The sequence below is a fragment of the Stegostoma tigrinum genome, chromosome 12 (assembly GCF_030684315.1).
Source record: "Stegostoma tigrinum isolate sSteTig4 chromosome 12, sSteTig4.hap1, whole genome shotgun sequence".
NCBI classification, from domain to species: Eukaryota; Metazoa; Chordata; class Chondrichthyes; order Orectolobiformes; family Stegostomatidae; genus Stegostoma; species Stegostoma tigrinum.
In genome coordinates this window covers 75,174,778-75,202,349 of record NC_081365.1, presented here as the reverse complement: position 1 = coordinate 75,202,349, position 27,572 = coordinate 75,174,778, and the positions used below count along the sequence as shown (strand labels likewise).

Below are 27,572 nucleotides of genomic sequence, written 5' to 3'. Positions count from 1 at the left end.
TTTCTAAACCCTTTGTATATAAATACACCCAAGGTCCTGCCATTCACTGTGTATTTTCCTCTTGCATTTGACCTTTCAAGATGCATCGCTTTTCACTTGTCTGGATCAAATGCCTTCTGCCATTTATCCACTCAATCTTCCAATTGCTCTATACTGTGTTGCATACTTTGATAATATTCCTTACTATTCACAAGTCCTCCAAAATTCATGCTACCAGCAAAATTACTAATCTGAATGCCTACATTTTCATCCAAATGATTGACATATTACAAACAATAGAGGTCCTAGCACTGATCATTCCAGAGCACTTTGGTAGGAAAAACAGAGGTGTAGATTATTTTCTAAATGGGAAAAGACTTCACAAAACTTCAGGATTCTCTTAAGGTTAAGATGCAATTTCATTTGCTAGTTAGGAAGTCAAATGTCTTCTTATCCAGGTCTTGGTGCCAGCTGTCTAAAAGACATTGTTTTAGATAAAAACCAAAAGAACTGCAGATGCTGTAAATAAAACAAAGTTGCTGGCAAAGCTGAGCCGGTCTGGCAGCATCTGTGAAGGAGAAAACAGAGTTGACGTTTCGGGTCCAGTGACCCTTCCGCAAAACCCTTCTGAGGACAGGTCACCAGACCCGAAACGTTAACTCTGTTTCGTCCTTTCACAGATGCTGCCACACCTGTAGAGCTTTTCCAGCGGCTTTGTTTTTGTTGTTGTTGTTGATAAGTTCTGCTACAGGAAATGTAGGACTTCAATGAGGTGGTATGTAGGAGAAGTTGATGAGTTTGCACGTTAAGATGGTTAATATAATAACAGGTCAACCAGCATTTGTTGTCCTTGTCAAGGAGCAAGGGGGAATCCATCAATTCCTATTGTGTATTGAATCCCATGTCAGCATTGCATCTTTACACTTTGCTGTACCTACCTGTGCAGGAATTCACCTCGCAGTCCCATGGATTCTAGACTGCACCTTTCTGAGATATTGTCACCCTCATCAATATCCAGCACTGAAAACAATTTTTATGAGTGCCACAGTCCTAAAGGATTGCTGATTTGCATCTTCGTAGCCACACAGCCACTAATTCACTACCCTCCTGAAGTTTCTACAGCTCAAAGTAACCATCTCCTAGGATATGGGGTACAGGAAACACTCAGCCTTCCTATGTCCTACACTTATTCCAGCTGTATCACTAGATGTGACACCCAGGGCTCATGTTTGAACCAGTGGAAGCACTTATTGCACAATGTGTTATTCAGGATTTGTGAAGATCTTGAAGTTCCCACATCCACCAAAATTGGAGGGAATTGGTCTCAGTTGTCACAGTGCCATCTATTGGTTGTATTTCTCCATATGTTTTCAGTTTTCCCTTATTCCTATTTATCATTTAGTTGTTCAGATAATCCAAGTTTCACTTTGGACCCCTTTAATGTTGATATCATCGACAAAAGTTGATTTTAATGTAGTTCTAGTTAATTAAAATCTGGTTAGTTTTTTTTTCTGTTCCTTGTTTTAAATTATTGAGCAACCCCTTCTCTCCAGTACCAATTTCCAATTCTGACCAAATTGCTTGTCACCAATGCTTTTACCAGATTTACCCAACTTTGTCTTCGCTAAATTGTCTGCTCACAGATCACAATGATCAGTTATTATTTAGTCAGCAAGTTCAAAAATTAATTTCAGCATTTCAACACTTTACACCTCTTCTTACAGCTCAACACATGCTGTATAAAGCACAGAACTAAGATGGATATCTTATAAGAAATATTCATGCCAAGTAAATGAGACAAAGACCTAAAATGTATAAAATGCACAAGATGCAAATTGACTATGGTGGATCAAATTGTGAATCTTCAAAATGCAGACACGAGGAGCAACAATGAGAGAAAAAACATCATATGTCAAGAAGAGAAGTCAGAGTTAAAGTTTCAGAAGAGGAAGGGTCATCAAACCCAAAATGTTAAGTCTGATTTCTCTGCACAGATGCTGCCAGACCTGCTGAGCTTTTCCAGCAATTTCTGCTTTTATTTCCAATTCACTGCATCAGCAGTTTTGTTTGAGTATCATCATATGTCAAAAGTCTGTCATGGGAATAAAGCTCTAGAGATATGGAAAGTAGTTCAACCCTACTGATTGTGAGCAAGCAAAATACTTAGAGGTTACAGGAACTGAAAATTCCAATGTTAAAGGGCTAGGCAACAATCTGTTATTGAAAGAATGGCTCAGTGGCTCTGTCAGCAGCCAGTTAATATTTCTGGTCAAATCATAAAGACAGAGAATAAAAATATGAACAATTTTCTCTTTATCAAGACTACAGCCTAACGAGAAACTAAATTAACGAGGTGTACTCATTAGTATCAATTATTATTCTGGATTTTATCGTTTATGGAATACTATTTTTGCCATTGATATTTCAGAGACAGGACAACAGAAAGTTTGTTCTCTGAAACTGATCATTTCAGTTCCTTTAATCTCCACACACTGCACATCCCTGGACAGTGGGTTTAACCATTGTCGGCACTTTACAAGGAAATAAAACTTGCAATGATAGGACTTTTCACAACCACTGGATGTTTCATAGCTCTCTATAGCCAATTAAGTACTTTTGAAATGTGAGAAACAACGCTGCCAATTTGGGCACTGCAAATTCCCATAAATAGAAGTGTGATTATGATTGCGTAATTTGTTCTGACATAATGTTATTGAGTGGTAAATATTAGCCTGGATGCTGGAAAGAACTGCCTGTTCTTTTAAGAAACAATGCTATGGAATGTTTTGCTTCTACTTGTGAGGTAGTTAACTTTGCATCTGAGGTGGTTAAAAGGACCCGTTTTGAGACCTCAACCAATAAACAACAATATTGCATTCCTAAAGTGTAGATTTTATATCGATGTCACAAATGAATCTTAAATCAACAACTTTCTATGACCTTCACAATATGCAAACACTACGACTGTAGCTAGGACACATAGATACCTTAGCCCACTACATACTGAGAACCTCAGTCCCACTGAGGCACTGCCGTTGTGTTAAATTTGGCTTTTTAATCTCCATCCTTGTGTCTTCCTCAAAAGAAAAATCACAAAATGTGTCTGCAATTTGGGACATAGTTTGCAGGGTGAGACTTGCTGTTGAGCAAGGCATCATCATCCCCTTGTTATCTTAATATTCACAAGAGCTCACAGTCCAGACTGTTTTGCCTTGTCTATTCCCCTTTGCTTGCCCATTGTTTCAATTTCCTTCCACATATTCAGGTGTGACTTCTCTCTCTCTCTCACTGTCTTTATGAAAGCCACTTAATTTACATCTGCAGCTCTTTTTGGTTGTATCAGCCGAGTCTTGGTGTCATTTTGGTAAATCTCTGCTACACTCCCTGTAAGGTTCCTTGGAACTGAGCTTAAGAATTACATATTGTTCTCCAGGTGTACTGAAGTAAAAACGAACTAGTACACACTGAAATATCATATCACACAGATATTTATTAAATCATTCAGTAAGATGAGGTCCAGCGCTCCTGTGTTTTCCAGATAGTGCATCTGAGTGGGCTTATAATCACCACAAGGCTGAAGACATTTTTATCATATAATTTATTTTGTTACAGAATCTTTATTCTATAAATCATGTAGTATTCAGATGGTATTATGGTCAACATTTACCCCTTAAATCACCACCAATTATAACTATGTAAAAACTGAAAGAACTAATGCTGGAAAAGCTCAGCATATCTGGTAGCATCTATGAAGAGAAATCATTGTTAATGTTACAGGGCCAGTGACACTTCAGAAGTGATAGTAGCTAGGAAAAAGCTTTTTCATGCATGAAATAGGCTTGGACAGCAGAGAGTGGGTGAGGAGTAAACGATAGGTGGTGATAGAGTCTAAAGAGAGAGAAGAACTTGTTCAACGTTCCACAAACAGCTGCTGTCACTGCACCCTGAGATCCATGCTCAGTGCCATGCAGTATTGTATGCACATTCTCAACCTGTCTCTCCAACAGAATTGCAACACACTGGCTCAGGGATGCACTACCTTGCAGTTCCACTTCATCCTCTGGCTCATTCGTCACGCTAACAAGAAACATTTTCTTTTCCTTTCGGGCATGAAGGCCCACAAGATGCGACAACTCAAAAATACCCTTGACCTTCTGGAACGTTCCTCTTCCCTCTGACTCCAACCCCTCTCCCAACCCCACCTCCTGTTGGGTATTCACCATTCTTCCTAATCTTCCACTCTCCACTGCTGAATGTTCTGTACTCAGCAAATACCTCAGCTATATTCCTCTGTGTTACCCCCTTCACAGATGCTGTCAGACCCGCTGTGCTTTTCCCAGCAACTTGTTTTTGTTCCTGTATTTCCCACAGCTAATACACCTAACCTGCATATCTTTGGACTGTGGGAGGAAACCCACGCAGACACAGGGAGAATGTGCAAACTCCATCTGAGGCGGAATTGAACCTGGGTCCCTGATGCTGTGAGGCACCAGTGCTAACCACTGAGTCACCTTTCTGTCTGTTGAACCCCTGGGCTTCAAAATGTTTACTGTGGTTTCTCTCCACAGATGTTGCCAGACTTGCTGAGCTTTTCCAGCAATTTCTGTTTTTATTACCAATTATAACCAATCATCTGGTCATTTATATTTTTGCTGTTTCTGTGTGCAAATTATAGCCACAATCCCTTACAATAGTAATTTAGAAAGCAATCCATCACCTATAACTTGGGATGACTTGAAATTATTAAAGACACTTGTTTTTCTTTCCATGTTCAACATTAACAATCTTAATGTAAAGGAGAAAAGAAACTACTTGTTACGATTTTTACAACATTGGAAATACTTAACATTTGTAAGAGAAAAGACAATATTTCTGGTGTGCACCCTTCATCAGATCTGTGGGGTAAGAGAAAAAAATGACAGTGAAGTTTAAAAAGTATGAAAGTGGAAGAAACAATAAACAGGGAAGAGGAGATAATGAATTGAATGGCCAGTAACTGTCCAATAGGATATGACAGAACTGATAATCATCACAATGTCAGAGAGATTTGAAAGGACAAAAGAATGTCCTGTTCGGAAACCTGAAAGGCATGAGTGAGATCCACACAAATAACAATGGGAAGATTGGAAAAAATTGCTATTAAATGCAGTCAGTCTGAAATTAAAGCAGCAAATGTTGACAAAGCAGACAGGTCAAATCATGTCAATTATGTTCAACAACACCGGTTGGAACAAACTAGCAATTTGAAGATTGTTTTCCAATATTTGCTAGATGCAGCTAAGGTGCCAGAGCATTGGAGGTCTGCAAACTTTGTACCATATTTCAAAAGGGTGTACTGGATAGGCCAAATAGCTATAGGCCAGTCAGTCCAACCTCAGCTGTGGCCAAATGACTGGAATCAATATTGAGAGATAGGATTAATTGCTACTTGGAATGACCTGAATTGATCAGTGAAAGCATGGTTTCCTTATTAAGACATAAGGAAAGCTTATGTCTTACTGATGTAATTAAAGTTTTTGAGGAAGTCAGAAGGAGGCTTGATGAGGTTTGACAAATGAATGTTGTCACATGGAGTTGAGTAATGGATCTGTAGTTCTATCACATCTAGTCATAAATGGTGGTAGACAAAATATGCCGAATGGATGATTCATCTTGAGGTTACCAGCACCACAGATACCAGCCTTCAGCCAATTCGATTCACTCCAGCTGGAGACGCTGGATACTACTGCGGACACTGACAACATTCCAGCAAAAAATGAGATCTCTGCTCCTCTTTCTGACCTTGTGTTTTCAGATGCCTGTGCTCTAAGATCTGGAAGTCGGCTTAAAAGTCACCACTCTGTTTCCTCTTCTAAAATGCTCCTGAGACACAATTCCTTCACCAGCCTTTGGTCATCTGCTCAATTTCCTTGGTATCATTTGTTTTGTTACACCTTCAAAAGTTTAATAATGTTACAGGGAGTATAGGCAACTATATATTGTCGTTGTTGTAGGTTCCCTTTCTGATAGCAGATAGCCCAGTGCCACCTTTGCTCTGTAAGAAACTCACTGACTGCTACAACTGGCTATGCTAACAGTCAGGAGACACCCTCCCTGACCGATTTAAAGAGTTGGTCCACAATGTCCAACTTGGCTGTTGATTTCTCATTTGAGGTTGTTGATTCATTCTCTGAGCCTTTTTGTGACCTGCTACAACTTCCGACAACTTCTTTCTGCCTGCTGCCAGCAGGGTCACCAACTCTTTGTCCACTCCAATGGTTAATGATGCCTATTCTGGTGGAGCTGGTAAAGGTCCAATTTGATGCCCTTGGTGCAGAAACACTTGTTGGCTGAGGCTCCAGAACACTCATGCACCATATTGCCAGCTTTCTGTGATGTCATATCCCCACCCCCAATGCCGAACGGTATGTGTCTGGCCTGAGTTGGCAAACCCTCATTGTGAACACCTCCTGGATGCTATACTTCCCCCTTCTGCGCTGTCCCTTTCAATGGAGATGAAATTTGATCATGTGGCTATTGTCTTCCCTCTTTATTCGGGATCTTCCAGGACTCTGTAGCTTTCTGGACCTGCAGAAAGGGCATCAGGAAAGGAGAAGCCCAGAATCCAATTGGGGCTCTTTGGTTCCCCCTGCTGCTTGTATCAATAAACCTTTTTATCTGTGAACCCATTCTACACATTCTGTCTGTTTACTGAATACAGTACTTGTATTTGAAAAGAGTCTTCATCCTCGTCTACATTTAAATGCAAGATTTTATTGTTAAATACATAATGTTGTTGTACAGAACAAGTTTGCCATGGCCCTGTTCCAAGAATACAGGCAGATTAATTCCAACATAATAACATGTGAGGCTGGATGAACACAGCAGGCCAAGCAGCATCTCAGGAGCACAAAAGCTGACGTTTCGGGCCTAGACCCTTCATCGGAGAGGGCATCATCAGTCTAGGCCCGAAACGTCAGCTTTTGTGCTCCTGAGATGCTGCTTGGCCTGCTGTGTTCATCCAGCCTCACATTTTATTATCTTGGAATTCTCCAGCATCTGCAGTTCCCATTATCTCAGATTAACTCCAACAATTCATTTTTGTCTGATACACAGGAACTTAAAGATAGATCCAACGTTTTCTACAACTGGAAAAGAAATAGCTGGAGAAACTCAGCAGGCCTGGCAGCATCTCAGTGGACTCTACTTTCTATCCACAGATGCTGCCAGACCTGCCAAGTTCCTTCAGCTATTTCTGCTTTTGTTTCTGATCTCCAACATTTGCAGTTCTTTGATTTTTGATTTTCCCCCACATTTTCTAAGTGTTCTAGTAATTTGGTAATTCAGTCAACCCGAACATTCAAACTGAAGAACATAAAGTGTACTTATTCCAAGTAGAAGTGCCTTCCAATGGGAGAGGGAGAGGTTCCACACTAGGTACAATCAGAAAATTGAGCTGGTTTTTATTCTGAGGACGAGGCTCCATGTACTCCAATGTAAATGTCAGGGTGCTAGCCTATCACCATTTCACTGGCTCACCCCACTTTCACTTTAGTGTCTACAGCCCTTCAGTTCCTACCTGGAGTCTCTTGGACGAATCCCATCTCAGAGATCAACAAGGGTCTTGAGCGATGTAGCCGGACCTCGGGCTGAAAGCTTCATCATGGGAGTAAGTGAGTTATAGAAAGAGGTCACCTACTAGAGAACCTCATCCCTTCACTGTCCAGATTTAAATGGTGGCAGAAGAGGCTTGTGTGTATTAATGGACCACACATGGTACCTCCCCCGGTGAACTGCACTCAGTACTGCCCCCTTGATGACCTACACTCAGTACCACCACCTCCACCCCAACCACCACCACACCTCTCCCCACCCCACCCCACCCCAGCCAGTAATCTGCACTTATCTCCCCTAGTGATCTACACTCAGTACCGCCCCCTGGTGAATTTCAGTGTGAAACTTCCATCAAACTATCCAAAATTGTCTCAACAGCAGGAGACAGAAAGTGATTATGGTGGGTTGCTTTTTGGAGTGGAGGCCTGTGACCAACGGTGTTCCACAGGTGCTGGGTCCACTTTTGTTTGTCATTTATATAAATGAGTGAGATAAGAGTATGATGCATGGCTAGTAAGTTAGGGGATAAGACCAAAATTGGTAGCACAGTGTAAAGTGAAGAAGGTTACCTAAGGTTACTTAAAGAGATTTTAATCAATTAGGCAAATGGTCTGAAGAGTGGTAGATGGAGTTTAATTTGGATAAATGCAAGGGTTCAGATACATAATTCTTTGAAGTTTGCATCGCATATAGATATAGTGGTTAAAAAGGTATTTAGCCCTCTTGCCTTCATTGCTCAGATTTTGAGTATAGGAGTTGGGATGTCATATTGAGGTTGTACAAGACATTAGTAAGGCCTCTTTTGTAGTACTGTGTCCTGTTCTGGTTGCCCTCCTGTAAGAAGGATATTATTAAACTGGAGAGGGTTTGGAAGAAATTTACCAGGATGTTGCCAGGAATGGAGGGTTTGACATAAGGAGAGGGTAGGTAGTCTGGGACTTTTTCCACTGGAGCATAGGAGGCTGATGGGTGACCTTATAGAGGTTTATAAAATCGTGAGGGGTATAGATAAGGTAAATGACAAGTCTTTTCCCTATGGTGGAGGATTTCAAGACTAGAGGACATATTTTTAAGGTGAACTTAGCAAGATTTTAAAAAGACACAAGCGGCATTTTTATTTTACACAGAGAGTGGTTCATGTATGGAATGAATGTCTAGAGGAAGAGGTGGATATGGGTACAGTTACCATGCTTAAAAGACATTTGTATAAGTACATGAATAAGTAGTGTTTAGAGGTATAAGGGCCAAACACAGGCAGGTGGGACGAGCTTAGTTTGGGAATATGGTTGGCTTGGGCAAGTTGGTCCGAAAGGTTTATTTCTGTGCTGTATGACTCTATGACTGTACAATATATATATGATAATTACCATCCCACCTGTCCTGATACCCCTTTAGCCACCATTGCACCAAAGACAGAAGGCACCAATGCAACAGGTTGGGGTTAGACACCTCCATCAGCTCTTGTCCCTCTCCCACGTTTTATGGGTTAATAGCAAAGCATTAGTGTCAACTAGACATCAAAATTCAGACAGATTTTGAAGGAAAGCAGAATCTGAATTCAAACTTCCAAACAGTGTTCTCCATGGCGGTGAGATCTGCCTTTGATTTCAGATGGATCTACATTATACAGAAAGCAAAATACTGCAGATGGTGTAAACTTGAAATTATAACCAGATAATGCTCAATGTACTCAGCATGGTCTGTAGACACAGAAACAAAGTTAACATTGCAGGTGTGTGAGCCACCTCCTGTAACTTTTAACTGCTGTGAAAACTGCTTCGTGCTGAGCCAATCCTTTTTTTAAATTCTTTCATGAGGTGAGGACATCGCTGGCTAGGCCAACATCAATTGCCCATCCCAGAGTTAAGAATCAACCACATAGCTGAGGGTCTGGAGTCATATGTAGGCCAGACCAAGTAAGGATGGTAATTCCTTCCCTAAAGGACACTAGTGAACTAGTTTTTCCAACAGTGGTTTCATGGTCATCATTAGACTCTTAATTCCAGATTTTATATGATTTTGAGTTTATATATGTACATGAACTGGACACATATTATGGAATTAACATGGAGAGTTTAATAAAAGTGATTGAGGTCTCATCAGTGAATCATATTCTCAAGATAAATGTCATGTAAGGAATGACATACTCACAATTTCAAGTACAGACCTTATTCAGGGTCAACACCGAGCAGGCAGGCTTCTCTTGGTTTGAAAGGAAGTTCAGAGTGCTCGCAAAATGGCGATCAGGTGACACTTTGTGAATGTCACTACCCAGTCAATGACTCAATCTCACATAAGGACACAAGACATATTCCATTGGAGAGTACTGTTGTCACCAAGCTGGTAATCCAAAAGACCAGGCTAATAATCTGGGGACATGTTCAATCCTGCTATCAGTTATTGAAATTTGCATTCAATAAAAGATTGGCTTAATGTTGACCATATAACCTCTGTGGTCTCTTTTTCAAACCCCATCTGGCTCACTAATGCCCTTCAGCAAAGGAGAGCTGCCATCTTCACCCAGTCTGGCCAATGTGTGACACCAAATCAACAGCAATGTGGTTGACTCTTAACTGCCCTAGGCTTGGGCAATAAATGTTGGTCCAGCCAGTGACATCCACATCCCACAGATGGATTTTTCAAAGCCAGCCGAAATAATGTAGATTGTGCATATCCTATCAAAATTATTCCTGACCTTAATAACTTTTTTGGAAAAACAGTTTGAACCCACAATGGTGGATGTCTTACAGTTATACAGGAACAATAAAGCAGATGTCACTCGATCTAGGGCAGCACAGTTGTGAAGGGTCACATGGTGGTAAGCTGTCTGCACCAATGGAGGGCAGAGGCAACTGGGGACAAGATTCCTTCCCTTCCATAACAAGGTCAGCCAGATGCACCTCATACAATACGAATTCCCTGATTTGGGGCTGTTAATCTGGTCCAATTAGGACACCCTGGCTGACAGATAGAAACAGGAATGTCAGAGGGTCTGTTTGCTGAGAGTTGGCCCTGAGGAAGCAGGACCAGTGTATGTACTATGTACATGTAAATAGAGGGTGACCTGGTGACAGGATATTGGCTTCTGTGTAGTTATTTCATCTTCCCCTAGCCTCGTCTTTCTCCAGTCTGCCCCACTATCTACCTGCATGCGAACCCACTCAAAGGATGACTGCCCGTCGGTCGAGGAAAAATGACAATTTAAACAAATCAGTAAAACTTGGAAATGAATATTCTGGCCACACTGGGGATCCATTTGGAGGTACGCAAACCCAGTCAGACCAGTATTTGTCTTTCACAAGTTTTACTGGTTAATGGACCAGAAACAAATCTCATCCCTGCAACAGCATTCCCTGCAAACTCTTCTCCCCATCCCCCAAGGCTTTGAAGATTCGCCAGCACAGAAAACTTAGAGTCAGTGCCTAAATGTTAATCTTCTGACAGCATCCTTCAATGATATATGGGCCTGTCCTTACCACAAGTTATAACAATCTTTTACCCTGTAACTTTTTTTGAGTACATTTACGCGAGTAAACGAGTGAAGTTTGACTTAATTAGAGTTCAAAAATAAACATTTTTCTTAAAACAAATCCCTCTGATGAAGGGTCTAGGCCCGAAACGTCAGCTTTTGAGCTCCTAAGATGCCGCTTGGCCTGCTGTGTTCATCCAGCTTCACACTTTATTATCCTGAAAGTTTGCTGCTTTGAGACCATACATTGGAGATTTAAAACCCTTGCCAGTCCAGGGGCAATTTGAAAAAGGTACAGGGTCCTGACCAACATTTCACAAACATCAAAGTGTTTCCAACATTTGAGGTTTTCACATCAGCTCAATCTGCTTCTGCCACATTAATGGGGTCAGCTTTTTTTTAACTTCCACATTCACGTTAACCTTGCACGGATCTATACTAGCCGCAGCAACATCAGTTAGACAGTTCTAAGCGGATGTGACTCGTCTGTCACAAACCAGCCGGTTGAATTATTGGAGAACTTTGCTGCCAATCATCCAGAGGAGTTTTTTTTGCTTTTGAAGTTGTTCCATCTCAGCAATTTGATGCTGATTAATTGGAAACACCGCTTCCGGATGACGGGGAGAGAGAAAGAGAGTGGCTCAGTCAGACTGAATGGTAACTTGTATGGATACGTATATCTACATATAGAGATAATGACATATTTCAGTGTCGGCGTTTTGAAGTCTGAGCCGTGCAGATATGGTGAACACCGCAAGGAAATCCTGACAGACCCGGAACAATCTGTAAGTGAAAATACCGCGGAGTCTAATCATTTCTTTCCGTTTCTCTTCAATTTATTTAAACGTATGTGCCGATCACCTCACATCAAGTGTTGGACTGAGACCTGTAACTGTATTACTTATAGGTGAGAAAACATTCTATTAGTTTTTTTTATTTAAAGCGAACAAAAATATTCGTCTCTCTGAAGTGACCAGTTAGAACAGTGGAGTTTTACTTTTAGTTAAGGCATGCAAGGACGAATTCTATTTTTTTTTTAAATCTTAACGCTTTAGACATTTGGAGGCCCCATACCACGGAAACCAGTTCAATCAGGACTGTGTCCCAGTCTTTTGAGTGTTATCAACAACTCTCTGCGATGCTGCAGAGCAGAAAACGAGTGTTAGAACGTGCAGCTTTTATCCAGCATGTCCTGGGTCCAGCTCGGGCACGTTACACTGGCACGGAGTAGAATTGTTGGAATTCCCCAAGAAGCACGCGTAAACTTGCAAGATGTAAAGAATGTGACCATGCGTGTGTCCAGTAAGAATACACTGCTGGAACACAGCAGGCCAGGCAGCAGCAGCGCAGCAGGAAAGGTGATGTTTCGGGTTGGAACCCTTTTTCAGCAATGGTGAGAGGTGGGGGAAGGGAGCAATGAAATAAATAGAGGAGGAGGTGGGGCTGGGGGAAGTTAGTTGGGATGGTGTTAGGTGAGTGCAGATAGGTGAGTGGTGAGGATTGGTCAGTGGTGGTGGGGGGAGTGGATAGACGGGAGAGAAGATGGACAGATCAAAGAGCCAGGGATGAGAGGGAGGATGAGAGATAATGGGAACTGCAGATGCTGGAGAATCCGATATAACAAAGTGGGGAGTTGGATGAACACAGCAGGCCGAGCAGCATCTTAGCACAAAAGCTGACGTTTCGGGCCTATGAGAGGGAGGATGGGTGGGCATGGGGAAAGGTAGGTGGGGTGGTGACAGGTGGATGCAGATAGGGGGTAGTGGGGATTTGGTTGGTGGGATGGGTGGGGCGGATAGTTGGGAGAGAAGTTGGACAAGTTGTGTCATGTCTAGGAGGCAGGGGTAAGAGGGAGGGTTGGTCATGGGATGAGGCCGGGGTTGGGGATATTTTGAAACTAGTAAACTCCACTTTGAGACTATTCGATTGTAGGCTCCCGAGATGGAATATGAGGTGCTGTTACTCCAGTTTCCGGGTGGTGTCATTGTGACACTGGAGGAGGCCCAGGATGGTCGTGTCGCCCAGGGAGTGGGAGGGGGGATTTGAAGAGGTGCGGACTAGAAGGTGTTGTCGGTTATTCCAAACAGAGTGCAAGTGCTCCACAAAGCTGTCTCTGAGCCTCTGTTTGTCTCACCAATGCAGAGGAGGCCATAATGGAAGCAGTGGATGCAGTAGACCAAGTTGCAGGATGTGCAGGTGAAAGGTTTTTTTTGGTTCCTTGGATGGAGGTGAAAGGGGAGGTGTAAGGACAGGTCCAGCAATTCCTGCTGTTGCAGGGAAAGGTACTGGTTGTGATGGGGCTAGTGGGGAGTGTGGAGCGGATGATGGAGCCGCGGAGAGACTGGTCCCTACAAAAAGCAGGTAGGGTGAGGATGGAAATATATCCTTGCTTGTGGGGTCAGATTGCAGGTGGTGGAAGTGGAGGAGAATGATACGTTGAATCTGGAGGTTAGTGCGGTGATACATGAGGATAAGGGGAATTCTGTCTTTGTATTTGTTGGGGTGGGGGAATGTGAGGGCAGAAGTGCGGGAAATGTAAGAGATGCGGTCAAGAACGTTTTTGATCACTGGAGGGGGGAGGGGTTTCGGTCCTTGAAATAAGAGGACATCTGGGATGCTTGGGAGTGTGAACGCCTCATCTTGGGAGCAGACAAGGTGGAGGCAGAGGATTTGGGAATAGGGGAGTCTGTGGTTGAGAGGAGGTGTAGCCTAAGTAACTGTGAGAGTTCGTGGGCTTGAAATAGGTATCAATTTTTTTGAGGTGGTCACCAGAGATGGAGACAGAGAGGTCCAGGAAGGAGAGAGGTGTCTGAGATGGTCCAGGTGAACTGGAGGTCGGCGTGAAAGGTGTTAGTAAAGTGGATGAACTGTTCAAGCTCCTCATGGGAGCGTGAGGCAGCACTGATACAGTCATCCAGGTAGCAGAGGATGAGGTGGGGGATAGTGCCACTGCCATTTCTGAAGAAGGGGCCCCTAAAATGTCAATTTTCCTGCTCCTCTGATGCTGACTGGCCCGCTGTGCTCCTCCAGCTCCACACTGTATTATCTCTAACTCCAGTATCGGCAGTTCTTACTATCTCATAGATTACAAGAGGGTGTAGACGTGCCAAATGGAATTCAATGGATAAATGTGCACTTGGGCAGAACAAACAAGCCAAGGGAATACTTGACAAATGCTAGGACCCTGGGAAACACTGAGAATCAGACTGCATGTCCACCAGTCCCTTAAGGTAGTGAGACAGGTGGATAAAGTCATTGATTTGATGTATTATTGTCATATGTACCAACATACAGTGAAAAGTATTGTTTTGCATGCTAACTTGACAAATCCATACTTTACGTAAGTACATCAAGGTAGTAGAACAGAGTACAAATTATAGTGTTACGGTTACAGAGAACTTGCAGAGAAAGATCAACTCCAATTATTGAGCGGTCCATTCAAAAGTCTGATAACAGAGGGGAAGAAGCTGTTCTTAAATCTATTCGTATGTTGTTTTCAAACTTTTGTTTTTTCTTCCTGACGGAAGAGAGTATAACTGGGGAGGAAGGGATCTTTGATTATGTTGGCTGCCTTTCCGAGGCAGCGGGAAGTATCGACGGAGTCAATGGAAGGAAGGTTGGTTTGGGAGAAGGATTTGGCTGAAGTGCTTAAGAAGACAAACAAGAGCAGGAAGGTTATATAAAATGGAACTATATAAAATGTTGGTTAGGCCGCGGAGTATTGTGTGCAGTTCTGGACTCCACATTATAGGATGGATGTGATAGCACTGGACAGCATGCACAGGATGTTGCTTGGGTTGAAGAGTTTTGGTGATGAAGGGAAATTGAACAGACTGGAGTTGCTTTCCTCAGAATAGAGGAGATTGGGGGAACATGAGTGAGATATATAAAATCATGAAGACCATTGATAGGGTAGACAGGAAGAAACTTTTCCCCTTGGTGAAGGGATTAATGACATAGGACATATATTTAAGGTAAGAGGCAGAAGGTTTAAAGGAGATGTGAGGAAAAAGTTTTCACCAGAGGGTGGTGGGAATCTGAAACTCACTCTGGAGGGGTGGGAGAGGCAGAAACCCTCATAACTTTGAAGAAATATTTAGATGTGCGCTTGTGATGCCACGACAATGTGCTGGAAAATGGAATTAGAGTTGCTAGGTGCTTGATTTTGACCTGTACAGACGCAGTGGGCCTTTTTCTGAGCTGTAGATCTTTATGACTCTAAGTAATGTGAACTAGCATCATCAAGACATACCAAATTTATGAGAGTGTAACAATGTCATTTTGGAGAAAAGAGCATTGATTTGTTAGTAAGTCAGTGTGATGGGTTATGGTGTTGCCACAATGATTGGACCAGGGCAATTATTCCCTGTGCTTTTGTTTAATTCAGAAAGTCAGAATGCCTGTTCCATTTGCCTGTGAAGATATGTAGCTTCCAGCAAGCATACGTGAGCCCATTGTTGTGAGCCTAACCCATGAATGTAAATTGATAAATCTTAGCACAATTGGAATTGTTCAGTAAGTGTTTCCTTTATACTTAGTGTTCATCATTCTGAATCACGCCAAATTGCAAATTGAAACACAGCCAATTATTTTTCAACCTAAGGGTTCGAAACACGTCTGTCAAAGATGAAATATCATTGAGATTGAAGGATGATATTTACATTTCAGTACGCACTAAAATTAATCTTGCAACCCGAAGGGAGTTTCTATAGAGGAAAAGCATTTTGTAAATTAAGATGTTTTACAACATTGTTGAAAGTTGTGGCTGTATTATTTTTGTTTTGAATTAGCACTCTGTGTCATAATTTAAAATTCATTACTCTTCTCTCTGTTCAGGTAACAGTTGTGGAAATTATGTGATTAGAAAGAAGTGATTCACGGTAGAGCAAGTGTTTGAATTAAGATGGTAGAAGTGGTCCTCATTGACTTTTCTGACGTTCACTATGATTACATTCAGAAGTGGCTGCACAGTGCGGTGAATGTCATCAGCACATGCAACCTGACAGCGTCTCCATATGTGTTCATAACATATAGCCAGGACAACACCGACATTGTGAATAATGACATCCAGAGATACTTGCACCAATTGTCAAATCAGGTTGAAATGCCGAAAGCCACCCTTGAGGTGTTGGCACAGGCCAGTTTTGCTGCTATCTTATACACAATCAAACAGAAGATTGACAAACAGAACCTCAGCAACATTCAGGTGATTGTATCCACAGGAAGGAAAGCCACATTCGAGGTCTATGTGCAACAGCTTTTCACAGCAACTTATAAATTCACATTTGAGACTCTTGTAATTGGGAGTGAAGGTGAAATAAAACTACAGTTACCAGGAACTTGCGTGGAAGAACTTGTCCTCATGAGCCAACAAAGAGATGACATTTGGAAGGACATCTGGATGTTCATGGCACAACTCAAAGGAGTTATGGGGGAGATTGTCATTCTCAAATCTCTGCTGATCCCAGGTATATGTTTATAAATATCTCGATACTGAATATAAACATGCCACTCAGACTACCTGCCATTTTCAGAGCTCACCACCAATATGTTGTTGTAACCATTTTCAATTGTCACATAGAATCCCATTCGGCCCATCAGGTATACACTGACCATCTGAGGAACATCCCACCCAGAATCAACACCCCCTACCCTACCCCTGTAACCCCACATCTCCCATATCTAATCCATCTGCACATCCCTGGACACTATGGGAAATTTAGTGCGGCCAATCGACCTAACCTGCACATCTTTGGCCTGGAGCTGGAGAAGGTGGTTTCATGAATGTGACTACAGTTGCCTCAGCAGTATTGGTTACAAGTACAGGATTGGAAGTGGGGGGGGAAAAAAAAACAAAAAAAATCTTCAGATGCTGGGAATCAGAAACAGAAACAGAAATTGCTGGAAAATTTCAGCAGGTCTAGCAGCATCAGTGGAGAGAAGTCAAATTTACCATTTCAGGTCCAGTGACCCTTCTTCAGAACTGCGCTATTGGAAGGATGTGGAGGTTTTGGAAAGGATGCAGAAGAGGTTTACCAGGATGTTCCCTGGATCGGAGTGTTTTAGCTATAAGAGCTTAGATAAACTTGGATTGTTTTTGGTAGAGTGTCAGAGGCTGAGAGGCAACCTGATAGAGGTACATAAAATTATGAGGCATGAATAGTATGGATACTTAGAGTCCCTTTTCCAGGGCAGAAATGTCAAATTCTAGGGGGTGTAAGTTTAAGGTGTGGGGGAGAAATTTTCAAGGAGATGTGCAAGGAATGTTTTTTACACAGAGTGTGTGGTAGATGTTTGGAATGTACTACCAGGGGATGCGGTAGAAGCAGATACTAAAACAATGCTTATGAGGCGTTTAGACAGACACTCAAACGGGAAGAAGAGAGAGGGATGTGGACCATGCGCAGGCAGATGGGATTAGTTTAGAAGGTATCATGGTCGGCAGAAGGGCCTTTCCTATCCTGTACTGTTCAACCTTCGATCTTCTTGCATCTTTTGTATATTCTGAGCATCCAGTGTATCTAGCTCCTCTCCATGTGGAAATTGACAGTTTTTAACGATGCAGTGAGGCCATTATACCTCTTTCCATAAGCCCCCTTGGAGTTTAGAACAGGCAACAGGCTTGAGGTTGTGTGGAAGGCAGCCCACCCCACTGAACAGTTCAAAATGGCCGCACAACCTAGTTGCCATTGTCCCTTCTGAATCCCGCCACCTTCAGTTTAACCTACTGTTAGAGTTGCGATTGGCAGACACGCCGGGAGTTGTAGGTATGGGCTCCTAGGTTTTCTGGCACTGCACCCAAGACGGAGTTGGAAAATAGAAATGTCCTGTACCCACAGAGGAGAAGGAGCCCCTCTGGATTCATGGTCAAAAAAGGGGATAGACCTAAGAGGAATGGAGAGGCAAATAGGGCCTGGATGCAGTTCGGTGATCTCACAGGAGTGAACACAGTAAATAAATACACAATCAAAGATGACAAGGTCCACCATTGACTTTCATATTGCTGTAATCACCTCTCCTCCCTCACCCACCCTTCAACAGTTCCCAGCAAACAGGCCTCATACCTGATATCCCCATGTTATACCTTGTCCTCACACATGGAGCACTGCAGCATGCCTCACACCCAACGTCTCTTGGGGCTGCATGCGTTGGCGGCTATTCAACCACTGCAGCTGCATCAGCACAGCACACTGTGTCACAGGTGCCCCTCTCTTGCCAGGCACGTCTGCCTGGGCAAGACCACAAGACATAGGAGCAGAATTAGACCTTTCAGCCCATTGAATCTGCTCCACCATTCGATCGTGGCCGACATGGCATGCTGCATACAACGTAGCGGGGGAGGCACTGATTCCTGGGTCCGTGAAACCCCAGGAGAAAACCAAAACCCACTTGTCATCCTGGGGTGCCCATTCCTGAGGCAGTGGGGGAACACAGAAATTGCCTAAGATGACAGTATCCTCAGACATAAGTCTCCGTCTCACATCCCTCTTGCCCCATTCTCTTTCTCCTGATTTGAAAGGGTCTAGGTGGTTTAGGCAAACACCTGGTTCCTACACCACGACCGTTGACCCTTTCTCTTTTCAGATACTCAAGAAAGACAGAATGATTAGGCACAAAAGATAATGACAAGGACACCCATCATTGATCTATCATGTTCTCAGCCATCAGCTCAGATACTGACTCTGCATTCATCCTTGATGGTGGCATTGTGGCAGAATGCACATGTGTTAACATCATGGCCACCATGGTCTCCATCTTGGACTGAAGACACCAACAAAGGCTGAGGTCACACACAAGGCCCCACACCTGGTATGTCCTGAGATGACTAATTTCAGGCATGTATTATCTGGTTTCTAAATCTCATTTAAAATTTGACAGATTTATTTCTTCATGGCTTTACGACCAGAACGGGTGGTATATCCTACCTACCGGGCCTAAGTTCCTTAAATCTCTTCAGCAGCTGGAAACGGAGAGACCCAAAAGCTGTGGTTACAGAGAATATCCGACGCTTGAGTATGAGTGCAGGATTTAACCCCCAAATGTACTACCTCGCAAAGGTAACACTTCTGCTTTCTGAGTAGCAAATTACTGTGGTCACTAATGAACAGTGTGTTCTCATAATAATTGAGGAAGTGGAGAAATGTTTTTAATATGATGGGCCTTTTTTTTTGACATTAGTCGGGGTGGATTTGTAGGGATTGGAATGAGAGCAACCAGGTGGATCCACAGACTATGGGTTCCCTGAATGGGGCTGTTAATCGGGTCCAATCGGGGAGCCCTGGCTTACAGATGTCATCAGTAGTGTTAGAGATGTTGTTGCCTCTGCGAGCTGGCTCTGAGGGAGCTGGATCAGTGTCAAGGACTTTCCATGTGTAAATAAAGGGTAACTTGGTGATGGGATACCGGCCTCGGTGGAGTTTTTTCAGATTCCTGATTCTGACAGATCATACCATCCCAACAATTCATCCTCCCAGAGTTCCCATTCAGGCTGATTATCCAGGAACTCCTGGTAGACATGGACATGACATGAATGAATTGAAAACAAGGGTGAGAATGATAAAATTGAGATGCTGCTAGACTAGGAGCTGAGGTGGCTCAATGACGGGTGAAAGGGACTTGGGACAAGTTACGATTGAGCGAAGTAAAGATTTGACAGAAGATAATTGTAAACATGTTTGTGGTTGCACACCTCACTGTAGTTCCAGAGTCTGGTGCTTGCTGTCAATATTCACATAGTCACATGCGGTTGCACTTAGTCCAGTACTTTCAAATTTTATCCCATTCCAACCCCATTCCGACCTTGGAAATTGCCATGACCACTATGGAGGGAGCCATTGGATATGGGGAGGAAGTGGGATGTGGGGGAAACTAGTAGTTAATCTTAAAGGGTTTTTAAAATTCTCCCTTTTCCCACTGGCTTCATCGGCACAGGAATCAGCCCTTAAAGATTGGTCATTTAGATTGCATGCACCATTTTTAAAGAAAATTCAAGGATTTAAAGGAACCATGAATGTGTGTTCCCCCGGGCTCAGAACCCACAACCTCAGAATCCCATCTTTTTGTGACCCTTGATGAAATGAAGTAACTCAGAAGGAGTTATCATCCAAATGTGAGTGCCATTTGCAGACACTGGAGTAGCTCCCCTAAACGTTGATAGTTTCGAATGACCACCCCACTTGGTGAGAGGTGGCACAGTGGTTAGCACTGCTACCTCACAGTGCCAGGGACCCGGGTTTGATTCTATCCGCCAGTGACTGACTTCTCCCCGTGTCTGCGTGAGTTTTCTGTGGGTGCTCTGGTTTCCTCACATAGTCCAAAGATGTGACGATTAGGATTCATTTTCTGATGAAGGGCCTAGGCCCGAAACGTCAGCCTTCCTGTTCCTATGATGTTGCTTGGCCTGCTGTGTTTATCCAGCTCTACACCTTATTTCCTCTTATGACGATTAGGTGGATTGGCCATGCTAAATTGCACATGGTGCTCAGGGATGTGCAGGCTAAGTGGGCTGGCCATGGGAAATGCAGGGTTACAGTGATAGGGTAGGGGGGTGGGTCTGGGTGGGATGCTCCTCAGTGGGCCAAATGGCCTTTTTTGCACTGTAGGGATCCTATATTCAGAGCCTCCAGGAATCAACGATTCCAAAAACACCTTGGAGACCTAAATTTCGGACCGTTTCAATCCTGGCAAAGTTCAAGTAAAGTACAATGAGAACACTGGGGCCAGAACAGTCCGAGGACCAAGTAAGATAAGTCCTTGGGCCTCCTCACCGGGATTCCGGTAGGCCATGGGTACCAGTCACATCCTCAGCTATGATGTATCTACCCATAGAACATAGAACATAGAACAGTACAGCACAGAACAGGCCCTTCAGCCCACAATGTTGTGCCGACCATTGATCCTCATGTATGCACCCTCAAATTTCTGTGACCATATACATGTCCAGCAGTCTCTTAAATGACCCCAATGACCTTGCTTCCACAACTGCTGCTGGCAACGCATTCCATGCTCTCACAACTCTCTGCGTAAAGAACCTGCCTCTGACATCCCCTCTATACTTTCCACCAACCAGCTTAAAACTATGACCCCTTGTACTAGCCATTTCTGCCCTGGGAAATAGTCTCTGGCTATCAACTCTATCTATGCCTCTCATTATCTTGTATACCTCAATTAGGTCCCCTCTCCTCCTCCTTTTCTCCAATGAAAAGAGACCGAGCTCAGTCAACCTCTCTTCATAAGATAAGCCCTCCAGTCCAGGCAGCATCCTGGTAAACCTCCTCTGAACCCTCTCCAAAGCATCCACATCTTTCCTATAATACGGCGCCCAGAACTGGACGAAGTATTCCAAGTGCGGTCTAACCAAAGTTTTATAGAGCTGCAACAAGATCTCACGACTCTTAAACTCAATCCCCCTGTTAATGAAAGCCAAAACACCATATGCTTTCTTAACAACCCTGTCCACTTGGGTGGCCATTTTAAGGGATCTATGTATCTGCACACCAAGATCCCTCTGTTCCTCCACGCTGCCAAGAATCCTATCCTTAATCCTGTACTCAGCTTTCAAATTCGACCTTCCAAAATGCATCACCTCGCATTTATACCCAGATGGGATGGTGGGTGGGGACAGACAAGATGAGGGAGTTGTCTCCTCTTACTAGTTGAGGCCCATTGTTAGGACGTAAGGGAAGGTTGAACCCCTCTTATCATTGACCCGAAACGCCAGCCCCAATCTGTTATGGCTGGATTAGAGGTTCCCTTCTAATACTTAAACCCAAAACAGCCAGAGAAACTCTCCTCACCCCTCGTAATCTGTTAAAAGAGTACTTAAATGAAATGAGCTCCTGACTCTCTCACTTTATAAACAACCAGTAACAGTTTTTTAATTTAACCCTGACAGTGAATAAATCAACAGAACACTAACAGACCAAACAATACCCCCCAGTTCCTAACTATTCCCTAGCTGAGCAAAATTCAGTTGGTATGTCATTCCAATAAACGCAAGTCCCACTCGCATAACCCAAGTAATAAGAAAAAGAAAATTATAACTCAGTCTCCTAAAGTTCATGTAGAATGTCCCTTCTGGAATGCTTTGCCTTCTCTACTGTCTCTGTAGCCATAAACATCTTTCTTGTACTGTTCTCACATCATAAACGCCTTCCTACCACTGATCCCATGATCAGGGATGTTTTCTCTATGAAGTCTCTTAATTAGAAGTGCCGTGGTGGTACCTCTTTATTAATAGATAGTACTTTCTTAGAGAGCTTAGCAATTTCTTGACAGAGCCCGATGCTTATTTCTCAGACGGCAGTTCACTCTTGCCCCAATTTTCACAAACCTTCTGCTTGATACATATTCAATAACACAAGAATTTGCGAACAAGACAATTGGTCTGAGGTTGTCAAAGCCATCAGATTTAAATTCAGTTGGCTTTTAGTTTCTAAGTGCTTGGCTTAAGTTAAACGGCTGATTTCAAGCTCGTTGCCAAAACATCAAAACAAATCTGAGGTTTCCATTCACCCAGCCAATTGATACATTTCAATTTTGGAGGTATCTGTACAATTTTTCAGCTACTTTTCAGATACATTCTCTGTGCAGAACTCTAAAGCTTAGAAAAACACTTTATCTCTGAAAGGAACCACAGTATTTTTTTCTCCCTTATTATTTTTACCAGCACATTCTAACTTCCTGCCTTCCAATTCATAAGCATTCTACACAACTTCGTAACACAGTGAAAATAACTGTGCCCAGTCTCTCCAGGTCACTGCTTGTCAGCTATAGGCCAGCGGGAAGCAGATACGTGAATGGGCAGAGAACAGAGAGATACAGATCCTTGGAAAATAGGCGACAGGTTTAGATAGAGGATCTGGATCAGCCCAGACTTGGAGGCCGAAGGGCCTGTTCCTGTGCTGTAATTTTCTTTGTTCCTTGTTCTTTGATTCTGGTTGATAACTTGTTCTGTGAATCAGCGGGCGTTGTCCCCTGTCCCCAGACTATTGTTTTCATGCTGTAGTTGCACTGTCAGCATTTGGTCCTGCTGTCTCCGTTATCATTCACATCTGCTCACCTGATTATAGGTAAGCCATGGCAATACCGTCTGGAGCCTGGGGAAGCCGGAACCTGAAAGCTACGATGCCATTGTGACCAATCGGATAGGTGTCACCATAGCAGCGCCGGGAGCAGACTGCATTCCACTGCTGTTTGCTGATCCTGTCCAACATGTGTGTGGAGTGGCACATGCAGGTAGTGATATGTTTTAAATTCCGCACCCATCCCTTACCCTACCTTTCTGTTGGCTCTGACCTCCAGCGTGGTCCCTATACAGTATCATTCTCTGTGATGGGTTGGCAGCTTCTCTCCACACTGAATCTAATGTCCATTCTGACATCTGTCCAAGAATACATTCCCACCAGAGTGCAACCCACCCTGCATTTATATTGAGCCATAACCTAATAATTTATCCTATTAATTCTTTGCAGAAGAACAGAATAGAATAGAAATTTACTTTAGATGAAAAATACAGTGGAAGGTTTTATACGTCGCCCCACCATGGTGCTTCCATCACTGACGGAAGTCATACATAATAATTTTTAAAAATTAAGTTTAAGTCAAAGGTCACCACAGTTCAGTTAATGGCTCCTGGCCTGGGTAAAAGCTGATTAAAGAACAATGGAATACCGCTATGCCAGGTCTCTGGAATACTGGCCCAGAAGACTGTGCCAAAGAAGACCATCACTCCTGGATGAGATCACCTGCTGTATCACTGGAATACCTGGATGACAAAGATGAAGAAGACCTCCATATGGGGATGAGTGTTCCACGCTGGGACAAGACTGCTAAACCGGGCTGACACCACCTTTCTCCTACTTCAGGCACCCGGGCCTAGCTGCAGACCTGGTGCCTCAATCTTCCCTGCAGGCCAGAACCATGGCCGTCAGCCCTGGACCTATCTCTTGCACCCTGGGAGACCCTGGGATGAGGTGGAGCTGTATCCAGCTTTTCCTGGCATTGTTGCTGCTGCAAGCTGCCTCCTTCTCCTGCCTCTTCCCCAGGCTTAAAAGAAAAGAAAACGAAGAAGAATAGAGGAAAAATAGCAAAAGTAAAAGGCAGGGAAAAATAGAGAAAGCCAGCCAATGCAAGGGAACGAAGGTTACTAAATGAAGAGCTCCCTTCACTGCCTTTCTCCCGTGCCCTTCACAATTAGCAGCGCCAACTCTAAACACAGTTGCCAACATTAGTCCATAAATACAGAGTTTCCTAACAAAAGATTTCTCCATCTGACAGCTCATTGATCTATCTCCATTATCACTACTAACTAACGCCCCCCCCCCCCCCCCCCCCCCCCCCGCCCAACCCAACATTCACCGAGCAGCAATGCAGTTTGTTCTAATGAACTAGAGTGGTCTTGTCTTGCCCAACTCAGGTTGGAAGGGGACACTGGCAGGAGTCGCCATGGCGACAGTGAGCACCATGACAGCTGAATTTGGCTGCCGGGCGAAAGATATTCTCGTGGCGATGGGCCCTTGTGTGGGGCCTTGTTGCTTCACCCTCCACCAAGATGTTGCCCAGGAGTTCATGAAGATCGAGCCCAGCTGTGTAAAAATGGCCGACTCTCCACGTCCTTCTGTAGACCTCAGACGAACAACCAGGTAAATGTGGAAACTGCAACTCCATCACCACACCAAATAAAAGTAGCAAAAACAGAGATTTTTGCAAGTATTTTAATTTTGGATTTTATTGCTTAACATATCTAAAATCAGACGCCAAAGAGAATTCTGACCAGTGTTTTGCAGACGGTTTGATTTTAAATTAAAGTGGGCCATTTGTGATAGTTTAAAAATAGTACACATAATGCAGTGGAAGTCTGTTATAGCACAGTGCAGTGCACCAAAGATTCACCCTAGTGCAGGCAGTCTCATAGTTCCCAAAAAGAAAAGGTAAATCTTTATTGAAATCTTCATTTTCCTCACTCAGATCGCTCGGCTACAATGCAGTTTCACTTTTAGGACTCCAGTGTTCAGATTTCCAGAGAGATAAACGAAGAATACTTGGAAATGAAGGCCCTGGTTCTACTGGAGCTCTGTTTTGAAGTGTACAAGATGACTCAAACCGGTGTATGTCATTTGCAATGAAAACAAAAACTGTTGGCAATCACTCAGAGATAATAAGAATGACCAATGCTGGACTCAGGGATAACACAGCATGGAGCTGAAGGAACACAGCAGGCCAGGCGGCATCAGGGGGGCAGGAAAGCCAACGTTTCGGGTCAGGACCCTTTAGAAATTTCTGAAGCAGGGTCCCTACCCGAAACTTCAGCTTTCCCCGCTACTCTGATGCTGCCTGGCCTGCTGTGTTCCTCCAGCTCCACACTGTGTTATATTTGCCGACGATCACAGTGGATCAGGCAGCTTCCATGGAGAGAGAGCAAGCTAACATTTCGAATTCAGATGACTATTCATCAGAGCTGATGTGAAGTGTGGAGGGCCAGAATTTATGCAGTAGTTGAAGAGGGTAGCGGATGGAGTGATAGTGGAGAAAGGATTTTGATAGTTCAGATCAGAATGTGAGAATGGCAGAACAATGGTGTGTCTAATTGCCAGACTGGAAAGAACACCGTCCTGCTTGGATGGGGCGTGGGGAGAGAGAACATGGTGACAGAGAATGGAATAAGTCAAACTGAAAAAATAGGAAGGAATGGGAGTGGGTTCACAATTTTAGTGTTGAACTCAATATTGAGCCCAGAAGGTTGTAAAGTGCCTAGTCTGAAGATGAGATGTTGCCTCCTTCAGTTTTCACTGGACCACTACAGCAAGCTGAGGGCAGACAAATGGGTGTGTGAGTAGGGTGCTGTGTTAAAATAACCAGCTACAGAAAGATCAGGGTCATGCTTGTGCACGGACTGGAGGTGTTCTGCAAAGCGGTCACCCAGCCTGTGTTTGGTTTCTTCAGTGTACAGTGGGCCACATTGGGTGCAGTGAGTACAATGGACCAAATTGGAGAAGGTACAAGAGATTTCACCTGGAAAGACTGTTTAGGCCCTTGGATGGTGAGCAGGAAGGAGGTGAAGGGGCAGGTGTTGCACCTTCTGTGGTTAAATGGGAAGGTTGCAAGTTTTACTGTTTTTTTTCCTTCACAGTATTTAACGAGATGATGTTAATATGATGGATAAGGGAGAGATGCACTTTCTAAAATGTCGAACTGTTCCTTTTTTTTTAAGGGTTTTATTGGAACGTGGAGGGATTCTCTCTGGAAACATCAGTGATGCTTCCACAGGCAGTAGATATGGAGAAGTGACTGTCTGCACAGTCTGTCACCCAGACACTTTTTTCTCCCATATTCGGGATGGGAGCAACTTTGGAACTCAAATTGGATTCATCTCTGTTCAGGACTAGTTGCCCCATCCCAAACAGGTAATTGGCCATAGAGTCATACAGCACAGAAGAGCCCCTTTGGCCCATCGAGCTTGCATTGACCCATCTACACCAACCCTACTTTCCAGCACTGGGCCTTGAATGTTATGACATTTCAACTGATTATCTTTTCAAAGATTGTGAGGTTTCCCACTTCAAATACCCTCCCACATAGTGCATTCCAGACCACCATCAGCCTCTGGGAGTAAAAAACAGCCGGGCCACTGAATAACCTCGCCACCAATGAGAAATGTCTGTTCATGCAAAGACACTGCTGTAGATTGACTTTTTAAATCATGTTTGTGAGACAAATGCACATTTTCCTTTGCAGGGGTTTGACTTTCTACAGAAGAAAGAATTTTCTGAAGAAGGGTCTAGGCCCGAAACGTCAGCCTTCCGGCTTGGCCTGCTGTGTTCATCCAGCTTCACACCGTGTTATCTCAGTGTCCTTCCATGTTGTGTCTTTCAAGCCCTCAGACCTTGATAGCAGGCTAAGTATTTTTGAAGTGTTGGAGCTGTTGTAATAGACTTCTACACATGTCCCAGCTGGTAAAGAAACTTAAAATAAAAGTCCTCAAATCTGTCCTCTGTGCCTTTTGTGATCAGATTGATTCTTGCATTATAACAGAGACCTCACCTCAAGTATCCAACTTAGTGGTTCTAAAGGTTCTTTATCACGCCCTCAGTTATCATCAGCAGACAGCAGGAGGCTGTTTGTTCAGGAATGAAGTGTGTGGCTGATTTTGTAACTCCTGTCTACCTGGTCACAATCGATGAACGTAGGAGGGTAAGAAAGCAGCCAGTCAAAGTGTAAAACTCACAATCATTTTCAGCAGCTGTTTCCACAAAATTCCTTCAGCTTAAGTGCTACTTTTGTCAGGTTTATGCTTCAAAGATAAATGTGAACCTGAAAGGGAATCACTCCCAGAAGATGCATGGGAACTGGAAATGTGGATTTAGGCTCACTAACCTAGACCAGGCAACAGAAATGTGGTCCTTACACACTGTACTCCTACTGTGGCAGTCACCCTGAAGAACTAGCTATTCTCACAGTGATCTTGGTAACAATGTGCAGATATCGGGAGGTTAGGCTGTATGTGCCCTGGAAGGAAAGAAACACTTTTGTT

The 27,572-nt window shown here is 43.5% G+C and overlaps 1 protein-coding gene across 6 annotated transcripts; it reads left to right on the top strand.

Annotated features, from left to right (window-relative positions):
• The first annotated feature begins 11,613 nt into the window (after window positions 1-11,613).
• Window positions 11,614-27,019, top strand: lacc1 (laccase (multicopper oxidoreductase) domain containing 1). Of its 6 annotated transcripts, XM_048540640.2 has the most exons (7): window positions 11,616-11,826; window positions 15,878-16,509; window positions 18,920-19,098; window positions 23,113-23,278; window positions 24,459-24,684; window positions 26,253-26,445; window positions 26,777-27,019. In XM_048540640.2, the coding sequence occupies exons 2-6, from the start codon at window positions 15,945-15,947 to the stop codon at window positions 26,425-26,427; spliced, it is 1,311 nt and encodes a 436-aa protein (XP_048396597.1). In that variant the 5' UTR covers window positions 11,616-11,826; window positions 15,878-15,944; the 3' UTR covers window positions 26,428-26,445; window positions 26,777-27,019. The 6 variants fall into 6 exon arrangements, with proteins under 6 accessions (XP_048396600.1, XP_048396597.1, XP_048396596.1 ...); XM_048540639.2 differs by having other exon boundaries at window positions 26,253-27,019; XM_048540642.2 differs by having other exon boundaries at window positions 11,618-11,826; window positions 16,264-16,509; window positions 26,253-27,019.
• Window positions 27,020-27,572: the final 553 nt, after the last annotated feature.

Bases quoted from the DNA above. Each gene is read 5' to 3' on its own strand.
- lacc1 (XM_048540640.2), top strand. From the start codon at position 15,945: ATGGTAGAAGTGGTCCTCATTGACTTTTCTGACGTTCACTATGATTAC. The intron at 16,510-18,919 runs GTATATGTTTAT...AAAATTTGACAG, and splicing joins CAAATCTCTGCTGATCCCAG to ATTTATTTCTTCATGGCTTT. The intron at 23,279-24,458 runs GTAGTGATATGT...TGCCCAACTCAG, and splicing joins GTGTGGAGTGGCACATGCAG to GTTGGAAGGGGACACTGGCA.